At 41.2% G+C, this 12,389-nt stretch overlaps 1 protein-coding gene across 6 annotated transcripts in view; it reads right to left on the bottom strand.

The window, feature by feature from the left end:
* LOC115216521 (DNA repair and recombination protein RAD54B) overlaps positions 1-12,389 on the bottom strand; it is a 73,570-nt gene that overhangs the window by 16,570 nt on the left and 44,611 nt on the right. For all 6 annotated transcript variants that reach the window (XM_029785974.2, XM_036509093.1, XM_029785964.2 and 3 more), the window contains exons 12-15: positions 12,016-12,063; positions 10,128-10,209; positions 6,906-6,986; positions 3,651-3,800 (exon numbers count right to left, since the gene is read on the bottom strand). In XM_029785974.2, coding sequence (XP_029641834.1) covers positions 3,651-3,800; positions 6,906-6,986; positions 10,128-10,209; positions 12,016-12,063 — 361 coding nt within the window. The remainder of the gene's footprint in view (positions 1-3,650; positions 3,801-6,905; positions 6,987-10,127; positions 10,210-12,015; positions 12,064-12,389) is intronic.

Genomic DNA, 12,389 nt, shown 5'->3' with positions numbered 1-12,389 from the left:
GAGCACCCATGTCTGAATCCATTTTGGTTCTTTCGGAGCAAAGGTTCAACAAAAAGGACAAGACGATTTAGGATCAGTTTGTTGTACAGTTTTGCAGCAATTGACATTAGATATGCCCCTGTAGTTGGTGACGAGGGACAAATCGCCTTTTTTGGGTATTGGAATGATTTGAGACTGGTGCCAAATCTTTGGAGCGACAAAGGTGGAAAGTGTGTGGTTGCAGAGGTTAAGCAAAAGTGTGTGAAATCTATCATCCTTCCAAATCACAGCCGGAATGTTGTCGGGACCAAATGCTTTCGAGGCTTTAGTTGCTTGGTGGCTGCTGTTAGTTCAAATATGGTAAAAGGGGAGGTGTTGATGTCCAGCGTGTCTGATATAGGTACACTTGGGAGAGTGGGGTTATCAGGGATTTTGGCATTCTTCCCAAGGAGGTTTTAAAACGGGTTGACCAATTTTCTAAACGCTTCTTAGCTGATCCCCCTTTAATTCTAATTGATGACCCAGAATTTTTGCCTGATAGGTCTTTGATGGATTTCCAGGCGAGATGGTGTTTTTTACTAATGTGCTCTTTCGATAGTTTACTAATTTTGCCATTGATAAATTCGACCTCGGCGTTCAAGTAAGCCTCATCAAGATTCTTCCTGGCAGCTATGAGTTGGATCTTCAGTGACTGGGATGGAGAACGGTGGTAAGCTAGTGATATAGACTTTAGATGGTTTCTGGCTTCGATGACATTTGGGGAATAGAAGGTTTGCTCTGGCCCCTACTCTCCTTTTGGGAAGAGTAGCCAGTGCAACTTCCTCTGTTGATTTGATGAGGCTGCTGTATACTTCCTCAATGTTCTCAGCATCTATTTCAGAAGTAGACAGAGATTGAAATTTGTTATAGACCTCAATAGTAAATTGTTTGGACATATCGGGGTTAGATAAGACTTCCTCCCAGTCGATCATTTTGATCGGGTGAGGCTTAGTTTTTTGGATGAGCGAAGACTAAGCTTAACGGTAGCTGATACAATTCTGTGGTCAGAGCCGACAGAACTAAAGGAAGAGTAGGATCTCGAGTCCTTAACACTATTGCGCCATTTCTTTCGAAAGATGAGGTAGTCAATTTGTGCCCTATCACCAAGTGGGGACTCAAATGTCCAAAGTTGACCTTTTGGTTTCATAAAAGAATTGTTGGAGGTGTAGAGATTAAATTCCTCCAAGAAGTCTTTGAGCATTTCTCCGTTCGATTGGTTTAGAGTTGAAAGTAAACTTGGTCTCATCGGGTCCTAGTCTAGCATTCAGATCACCAGCTATAACCAGAAAATTATGGAGAGGTACTTGCTCAAAGGTTGAACGAAGGTTGTATAGAAATTTTCAATTTCGTCTGCCACAGACGAATTATGTGGGCTATACACACATACCAATGTTGTTTTTGGGTTTCCATCTATCTCAAGCACCATAATTCTTGGTGAGATTGACTCTATACTCAAGAGAGTATCACTAGCCTTTGATGAAAGTAGAAATCCAATACCTCCAACTGTTGAATAACAGTATTCTTTGATGCTGAGGAGGTTACAAGTTGATAAGAACCGACTTGATGGTATTTGAGGATGTTGTCAGTGGTGGTAAAATTGGTGTTCTTGGACAGCTATTATATCAACGCCATTGATTCTGCATTTGCACCAAGTTCTTCTAGACGGCCAAGAGAGCCGAGGGGGTGCGGGCATTGAGGGTGCTGAGTATCGTATGATTTTTACAGCTGATGAGGTGTTTGTTTGGTGTTGTTTGGTTGGGGGCTGACTCTTCTCCATCAGGTGATACCCGTCTGTAAGATTGAGGGCATCACCGTCAATGAATGCCCTTGGAGGGTGCAACATGATCAGAGACAGGACCCGGCAAAGCAGGGGCTGGACCACATCCGCAGGTATACCATTAGGTCTGGTTCCCTGGGGAAGAGGAACCCTGGTGCAGTTAATTGCAAATTCCATAGTCTTTTTCAAATGGCTAATAATGTGTGCGCGCGCCACTACTACACACATTGGAAAGCATTGTACAACCAAGTACTAAAGAAGATCTTTCCTCCTGAAATGAAACAAAGCTGTTCCCGCTGGACGTCAACCCAGTACTTCTAAGCTACGGGCTGAGTGATTTATTGTAAGGTTATCTCCCTAGATAGGTGCCTTCACTACGGCTAAGGAGCCCTTCTACCCCACTGACACAGGTTGTATGGTTTACAGTTTACCAGTAGTAGGATCCGATGCTGCATACAAACAGACCTGATCTGACAAGATCGTTCAGAAATGGTTGAGCAATGGCATTAATGGGAAGGACAAGTGAGGGAGAGCCATTTAGTACTTCATATTTGCGTCTGCGTATGTTTGTATAAGTGTGAATAATGTGTTTATGTGAATTATTATGTGAATTAATGTGAATTATTATATATGGTTATTGACGGTTTAAAGTCTATTCTCAGCATATTTGGCATAGAAATTTTTTTTTCTTTTGCCCTTATTTATAAATTGTTTATAATTTTCACCTTGAAAGGTATTTTTTAATATGCTGGCCACTGAAAAAATTTTATCATGCATGTATGTATGTAGGTAGATAGGTAAATAGATACAAATGATATAAATATATATATTTTTTTATTATATTAAGGGTATTACTACACGTAAATGCCTTATGCTGTCAGTACACTGTACATTTATTATGGTAGTCTTGACTTTAAGAGTCCCTCATAGCATGAGGCATTTATGTGTAGTAATGCCCTTAATATAATAACTGGTTTTCACACTGATTACTTGATAAAATTCTCATATGGATATTATCCTATATTTAATTTTAAATTTAACCGGAATATATTCAGTGCTGAATTATTCCGAATATACACGTGTACCAAGATGTAATTTGAAAAGCCTGCCTCTAACACAGATATATAAGTGTTAACATTTCTATGTTGGATACATTTGCTGTTCATCTGGTATGTTGAATTTTGTTCATTTTTTATTTGTTTTGATTATGCTTGCACTGATGATTAGAAAGTGGATTATGTACACTAACTATGAAATCGTATGATTTGCGGCTGAATCTATTTTTAAGACACGATTTCCAGGTTGCATTCTCTCGCTGCGGTACACTGTATATTTATTATGGTAGTTTTGACTTTAAGAGTCCCTCACAGCATGAGGCATTTATGTGTAGTAATGCTCTTAATATAATAAATGTAGTTCAAAGGGAATAATTATAAATTTTTCTCTTATATAGTTTTCATGCTGACTAGTTGATAAATTCTCATATAGATTTTATCCTATATTTAACTTAAATACATATATATTAGGCCAGTGAGGCTGTGTGGTTAAGAAAATTTTTTTGACTGCTGTGTCACCATTTTTCGGTGTATTTTCAACCAGAAAATTGTTCACTTAAAGAGAATAACAAGCTACATAGTGCAAAATTTTTACTTTTCAAAAATTCCAATTCTAAGGGGTCGAAACAAACCCGAGCAACGCCGGGCAATAATGCTAGTTCTTTGTTATTTTCAAAATTGATTAAAACAAAACAGAAAAATGTTAAACAAGAAAGGGTTAACTCTACTGGATTATTGTTTTATAAAGGTGCTTTAGTGACAGGTTAAAGCAGTTTAAGATGCCACAACTGGATACTTACAGCTGATGTTTTAATGGATGTGTTCTTAAGGCGGTGGCCCTCATCACAGATGACCAAGTCAAAACTCACTTTCTCCAGTTCCTTAACATTTCGTAGGAACATCTCATACGATATGATCAACACTGGACATTTAGGACATGACAAATATTCCTGGGAATCAGAAATAAGAGTAAACATTGGTAAAGAATGTCTAAGAATAAACTGTTATTATTGGAACACCACATGTTGAGGGTTCATAGTTTCATTGTTATTTAGCCATAGGCCAATCCTAATCAAGCTGACCCTCGGTCAAAAGGATATTCAACATATGATCATTCCAACATTGATTTTAGCACTAATGTTAGATGGTATGATATATATATTATATATATACTATATTAGATGGTATGATACAGTTTAAGAGAGACTTAGTTGCTATTTCTAGCAAGTCTGGCAACCACATAGAGGCTATTTTTTATTGTGATGTTGTGAATCAAGATAAGATATACTGGAACAGAGACCAGTTGCCATCTCCAGGTCAACAGGAGGAGCTGAAACCAGCATGAAACATCATTGCCATGGCCATCCCTCAAGATCAAGGATGACAGTCTTGGATTTTTTTTGTTTTTTTTGTTTCAAATAGTTATTGACAGATTTTGAAGCGACTGATGAGTCGAATCCTTAACCCAGAAGTTCCTTGCACAAGGGGTTCCTCATCGATGGTCCCAACAAATCATAGCAAACACCAAAAGTAGCAGAATACCACTTGGCTGGGTCTGCTGAACCATCTTAATTCATGAATGCCATCGATGCCCTTAAGAAAGGCATGAACACCACAAAAATCATCTTCCTCATTTATAAATGTATTGTTTGGCTTAAAAGAGAAATCAGGGACTGTGGTACGGCTGCGTAGCTAAGAAGCTATTTGATCAGGTTAAATCCCACTGCAAGGAAACCTTGGGCAAGTATTTTGAACTCCTTACTTCATTTCCCACACACATTTATGCTTTTCTCAATAGTAATGCTTCCTGTAAACAAATTTCAGATATATATATATATATATATATATATATATATATATATATATATATATATATATATATTATATATATATGAGGGCACTACATGAGCACCTAAATCGCTAAAAATAGAAGTCAAAAATACTTCTGTGCCACAGAATAGTGACAAATCTACTACAGGCATGGTAGGAAAAAATTCCACTGAAAAAATTTTCTACCATGCCTGTAGTAGATTTGTGACTATTCTGTGGCACATAAGTATTTTTGACTTCTATGGGCACATGACAAACACCATCCGATCGTGGCCGTTCGCCAGCCTCATCTAGCACCTGTGTCGGTGGCACATAAAAACACCATCCGAAGACCCGGCAAGACTAGTCAGGCCATAACCCATGGCCCCTACCTGGGACGTAGTCAGTCCACCTGTGCATACCTTCCTTCTTGTGACACTTGTGAAGACCTGTTGAGGCAAGTGAAAATCAAAAATCAAAACAAATCAAAATAGATGAACATCAATGGAATCTGTATCTTTGTGGTACCAGTGCCGGTGGCACACACTTTGTGGTACCAGTGCCGGTGGCACACAAGAGAACCATCCGAACGTGGCCGTAGCCAGTTCCGCATCGACCGGCCCCGTGCTGTGGGCACGTAACAAACACCATCCGATCATGGCCGTTCGCCAGCCTCATCTGGCACCTGTGTCGGTGGCACATAAAAACACCTTCCGAAGACCCGGCAAGACTAGTCAGTCCACCTGTGCATACCTTCCTCTTGTGACACCTGTGAAGACCGGTTGAGGCAAGTGAAAATCAAATCAAATCAAATCAAATCAAAATAGACAAATAGATGAACATCACTGGAATTTGTATCTTGTGGTACCAGTGCCTGTGGCACACAAGAAATCCATCAGTGCTGTAGTCAGTGCGGTGGGCACATGACAAACACCATCCGATCGTGGCCGTTCGCCAGCCTCATCTAGCACCTGTGTCGGTGGCACATAAAAACACCATCCGAAGACCCGGCAAGACTAGTCAGGCCATAACCCATGGCCCCAACCTGGGACGTAGTCAGTCCACCTGTGCATACCTTCCTTCTTGTGACACTTGTGAAGACCTGTTGAGGCAAGTGAAAATCAAATCAAATCAAAACAAATCAAAATAGATGAACATCAATGGAATTTGTATCCTTGTGGTACCAGTGCCAGGTGGCACGTGGCACACAAGAAAACCAAGAAAACCATGCCGTAGCCAGTACCGCATCGACTGGCCTCCGTGCTGTGGGCACGTAACAAGCACCATCCGATCGTGGCCGTTTTGCCAGCCTCATCTGGCACCTGTGTCGGTGGCACATAAAAACACCATCCGAGCGTGGCCGTCTGCCAGCCTCGTCTGGCACCTGTGTCGTCGGCACATAAAAACACCATCCGAGCGTGGCCGTTTTGCCAGCCTCGTCTGGCACCTGTGTCGGTGGCACATAAAATCACCCACTACACTCTCGGAGTGGTTGGCGTTAGGAAGGGCATCCAGCTGTAGAAACACTGCCAGATCTGACTGGACTGGTGCAGCTTTCGGGCTCCCCAGACCCCAGTTGAACTGTCCAACCATGCTAGCATGGAAAGCGGACGTTAAATGATGATGATGATGATGATGATGATTTTTAGCGATGTAGGTGCTCATGTAGTGCCCTTATGTATACGTGTATATATATATATATATATATACATACACACACACACACACACATATATATATACATATATGAGTTCATATCTAATATTGTATGTATATATTTTATTAATTTGCCTGTACGGCTGATAATTCACTTGCCACTCGTGATGGTATTTTAATAATACCATCCCTCTTATATATATATATATATATAAATGCTTTTCCCAATAACATTACACTTCATTTTTTAAGCTTTAGGGTGATACACAGGCACTCTGTGAGTGCACTGCATCTAGTAGCAGAAACAGCCGTAAGCTAATGGAGTTCACAACATAATTATCTTATTCCTTTGTCATTCTAATTTCTTACATATGCATGTATGCATTTGTCCCCCGGATGCTTGACACATGGTGTTGGTTTGTTGACATCCTCCTATCTTAACAGTTCAGTAAAAGAGACCAATTGAATAAGTCCCAGACTTTTACTGTGCCATTGTAACAACTACTAAATCTTCATCAAACACTGGCAAACTTCTGTCCTAATTTCACAATCCCACAACTTACAAAACACACAAACAGAAACAGACTTACCTCTATTTTTTTGTCAGCTTCAACAGTAAATACAGATATACGTTCAGTCCCTAACCATTTCTTGAATTCTTGATACCAATTCTGCAGAAATGAACAGATTTTAAAACATACACTGGAAACGGAATGAATTAAAGCAGAGATACAGTATAGTACAGAGTGTAATATTTTATATAGTATAGTGCAGTGTGGTGGAGTGTAGTACACTAAGGCTTATTATTAAACAGCAAAGAAAAAGCACCTTTCAAGCACTGGGCTTCACAGAGGCAAAGCGGTTGAGTTCCTTTCGAGTGCTGGGCCTCACGGAAGCAATGACCGAGACCTTTGGCATTATGTTGTGCTTGAGAAGAAGACCCACCAAGCCGAGCAAAAATTGCAGTTGTGGCAGATACCAGTGTCACGCAAATGGCACCTGTGCCAGTGGAATGTAAGAGCACCCATTACACTCTTGGCGTTAGGAAGGGCATCCAGCCATAGAAAACCATGCCAAACCAAACTGGAGACTGGTGCTGCGTCCCAGCTTACCAGACCTGGTCTGACCGTCCAACCCATGCCAGCATGGACAGCGGAAGTTGATGATGATGATGATGATGTATGTAGCTTAGTAGTTAGGGTATTTGATGCACAATTGTAGGATCGTGAGTTCGATTCCCAGTGGTGCACTGTGTCCTTGAGCAAGGCACTTCACTCCACTCAGCTGGCAAAAAATGAGTTGTACCCATAATGCAAAGTGACAGCCTTGTCACACTCTGTGTCACGCTGAATCTCCAAGAACAAGGAGATTCAGCGTGACACGGAACATGACAGGGCTGGCCCTTTGAAATCAGGTACTACTCACATTTTGCCAGCTGAGTGGAGTGGAGTGAAGTGTCTTGCTCAAGGACACAACATACTGCTGAGAATCAAACGCACAACCTTATAATCCTGAGCCGAACAGCCAAACCCCCAAGCCACGTGCCTTCACTCAGACATCGCTTGCAAGAAGGAAGATGAACGTGAGACGAGTATGGATGAGGAGAACTGTACAAAGAAATGGTGATTTCTTAATATGTGAATAGAAGTTGCAGATGAGGGAGAGCCAGGAAGATATAGAATGGAGTGGTGAAGGCTCATCTCAAGACTTTGAACTTTGAACACAGGGGAATTGACAAAGGAAGGGGACGACTGGCAATGTGCAGTGCTTGAGAAGAACCACCAGTCTTAACAAGACTAAGGTCCTAGAAGCATAATGTGTCTGCGTGTACACACAACTGGACCCTTGTCCAATTTCTTCCTCAAGTCTTTCTATCTTCTCATCTCTCTACTGCTGATTCCTCCATCACTCACCCTAACTACAGTATTCTGCTGATGTAATTAAATGAAAGCAGAACAATATGTTTCACCGGTCATCTCTTCCTCTTATTCCAGTTATTTTCCTAACTACCCAGAACCACTCCCCTTGACATTCATCTTTCATGCTTAACACTATCTCTCTCCACTTACATTTTACATTGATCACCCTTCTTTGCTACTACATTAGACCTCCATCTCCACTGAACCACTACCTACTGACTTGCCTCTCTCACCATACATCTCTCCCACACAACACATCTATTTCTCCTTTCACACTTTTATATCCTATTCATCCACACATCAACTTTTTTTCAACCTTCCTTACTACTACTACTACTACTACTACTACTACTACTACTACTATTCTGCTATTTTTCACCCCATTCTTTACTGTCAGTCATCACCTACTCTCTCTTGCATTCCTCCAACTCAGAGGTATCCCCAATCTCAGCTCCTGCTCATCATTCTTTGTATCAGCCTACCCCATGCCTACCCTATCTCTAATCATCTCTCACTTCCCACCCCAATACACTCTTGCAACATCCATTCACCTACCCTCACCCTTCTTGTTCTTCTAACCTGATACCTCATCACCACCATCTTTATCTCTCTTTCCAACCCCACCCTAATTACTCCCACCCACTCATATATAATACAGGGTGGGCTTGTATCCCCTCTATAGTGAGATACCTGTATCTGCCACTTATTTTAATCTTTCATCACCCTCTGGCATGAAGCTGACTCTCTCTCTCTCTCTCTCTCTCTCTCTCTACTCAACTGAAGGGGACCCTTTGTCTTCCAAGATAGATGGTGACCTCACTAATGCAGTTGCCATATAAAAAGTACCCAGGACATTCTATAAAGTAATTAGCATTGGGGAGGGCAGCCAGCCATAGAACCCATGCCAAAACAGACACTGAAACACAGAGCAGGTCTCCAACCCATCAGATCCTGCCAAGCATGAAAGACAGGCATTAAAAGATGATGGTGATGATGATGGCTTATACTAAATTATACCAGGAATGATGGAAAGCTTAGCTGACTGGGACCACACAAATATATACCTTGGTGGAATTTGAACTCAGAACATAAAGACAGGCGAAATGCCACTAAGCATTGCGCCTGGTGTCCTAATAGTTCTGCCAGTTGGCCACCATAGTAATAATAATGATGATGAACTTATTGTATACAGTGCTCAAATGCACAACTCATCGAATAAGGTAGCGAAAAATGCATGAAGAGGACATAGAATAAAGCATAAGAAAGGAACAGGGAACGAGTCTTTAAGTAAAAAGTAAGGGTGACATGAGGTGTACCATTGGTGAAATTTGGAAAGCATGGAAATTCTGAAGGATGTCCTGACAACTAACAACTGATGTGGATAGTTTATTCCATGCTTCAGTGATTCTATGTGTGGAAACATTTTTCTGTGGCTCCTGTGCATATGGCACATAAAAAGCACCATTCAAGCATGGTCGATGCCAGTGCTGCTTGACTTGTCCCCGTGGTAGTGGCACATAAAAAGCACCTGCTACACTCTCGGACTGGTTGGCGTTAGGAAGGGCATCCAGCTGTAGAAATCTTGCCAGATCAGATTGGAACCTGGTGCAGCCTCCCAACTTGCCAGTCCTCAGCCAAACCATTCAACCCATGCCAGCACGGAAAGCAGGCGTTTTAACGATGATGATGATAGGTGCTGTGTTGTTTTTTTTTTTTGTAAGCATGTCCATGGGTGTTGGTCATATGGAATTCAAAAAGGTGCCTAAGATTGTTGTAGGAAAGATGGTGGATAATCTTGTGAGTGTCGACCAAATCAGATGCCAGAGCTTTAATGCAATACCTGTAATTATTAAAAAGTAAACATTGTCAGTTGAAAGAAAGTCAATGGTGTACCTTGACTAAACTACTTGGTGTTACAATGAGAATTCGTTGTAAGACTGGTTTACCGCCATAGGGACCCTGTTTATACAATGTCCTGTAGAAAGAGGAAAAACAAATAATTACAACAAAACAATCAAAATATTTTAGAAACATTCTTTTAAAAATAGACAATTTTGACATTTCATGAAAAAACATAAATGTTATTGGAAATAAGTGCAGGAGTGGCTGTGTGGTAAGAAGCTTTCTCCCCAACCACATGGTTCCGGGTTCAGTCCCGCTGCATGGCACCTTGGGCAAGTGTCTTCTAGTATAGCCTCGGGTCGATGAAAGACTAGTGAGTGGATTTGGTAGACAGAAACTGAAAGAAGCACGTTGTATGTGTGTGTGTGTGTGTGTGTGTTGATGTGTTTACATCCCCCATAATTAGCAGCTTGGCAAAAGAGACCAATAAAATAAGTACAAAGGCTTACAAAGAATAAGTCCTAGGGTCAATTTGTTTGTCTGAAGGTGGTGCTCCAGCATGGCCGCAGTCAAATGACTGAAACCCATAAAAGAAGCCTCAGAGAGGCAATGACAAAAGACCGAGACCTCTGGAGACATGCTGTGACTGCGAAGACCCGGCAAATAAAGGGAGTTCACAGCTGTATCCCACACCAGTGTCGCATAATTAACCTCAGCCTACTCCAAAGTACCATGGATCGTAGGGCAACATGCCGTGCTTGAAGAGCCCTTGAAGAGTCAAGTACATCAAAATCAAATGGAAATCGGTCACTTTTGTCAAACCACTAAGTTACAGGGATGTAAACACACCAACATTGGTTGTCAAGTGATGGTGGGGGGACAAACGTACAAACACACACACACACACACACACACATATATACACACACACACACACACACATGACAGGTGTTTTCAGTTTCCATGTACCAAATCCACTCACAAGGCTTTGGTTGGCCTGGGGCTATAGTAGAAGACACTTGCCCAAGGTGCCACACAGTGGGACTGAACCTGTAACCTATTTCTTTATTACGCACAAGGGGCTAAACATGGACAAACAAGGACAGACATAGGTATTAAGTCGATTACATCGTCCCCAGTGCGTAACTGGTACTTTATTTATCGACCCCGAAAGGATGAAAGGCAAAGTCGACCTCGGCGGAATTTGAACTCAGAACGTAACGACAGACGAAATACCGCTAACGTTTCTGCCAGCTCGCCGCCTTCAGTGGGACTGAACCTGTAACCATGTGGTTAGGAAGCAAGCTACTTACCACACAGCCACTCCTGTGCCTATACACACACACACATATAGAGAGTTTCTTTGAACCAATTCCACTCCCAAAGCCTAAGTTGGTTTGAGATGTCAGTAGAGAAGCCACTTGCCCAATGTTGTCATGCAGTGAGATTGAACCGGCAACCACATGATAAAAAACCTTGATTCCATAATGAATTGTTGTTGTTTAACCCCAGGTCACCTCGATAAAGCCAGCCTACGCTCAAACACATTCCAGCTATGATCATCTCAGCTTTTAGCTTTAAGCATGAGCTTCTGCTAGAAATAGCAACTAAATTTCCCTTAAATCACACCCTAGCAAATGTTATAGAGTTTCCTTTCTGATGAAGAGCATAGGCCTGAAACATAAAAGACTTTCTCAATTCCTGAGTGTTAAACTAATACATCTGCTTGTTGTTTACACCACCTGTCTTCGTCTTTTGTGTTTTTGTAAATTCCAGTTATAAAGTGTCCTTCCTCATACTGTTGATATTATAATTTGGCTATTTTATCTAAGGCTTTTTTTTCTTTTTTTTCGAAAGAGTGGGAGAAAAGGTTAATAAACAGAAATCCAGAAATATCTTTTAAATATAGATGGAAACCAGAAAATGTCAAGATACTCACCACAACAACCCAATACACTGCAATGTCTTCCCTAACCCCATGTCATCTCTGTTACAAAAAACAAAAGAAAAACATGATAATAATAACAACAACAATAATCCCTTCTATTGCAGGCACAAGGCCTGGAATTTGTCGGGAGGGGACTAGTTGATTACATCGACCCCAGTGTTTCACTGATATTTAATTTATCAACTCCGAAAGGATGAAAGGCAACGCCAACCTCGGTGGAAATTGAACTCAGAACATAGCGATTGGCAGAATAACGCTAAGCATTTTGTCCAGTGTGCTAACGATCCTGCCAGCTCGCAGCATTCAATAACAATAATAATAATAACTAGCTGGACCCAAGAAAAACTCATGGAAAACATAGAAAA

Source organism: Octopus sinensis, linkage group LG1, assembly GCF_006345805.1.
Source record: "Octopus sinensis linkage group LG1, ASM634580v1, whole genome shotgun sequence".
Taxonomy (NCBI): Eukaryota; Metazoa; Mollusca; class Cephalopoda; order Octopoda; family Octopodidae; genus Octopus; species Octopus sinensis.
This window is presented reverse-complemented; position numbering and strand designations above follow the sequence as displayed.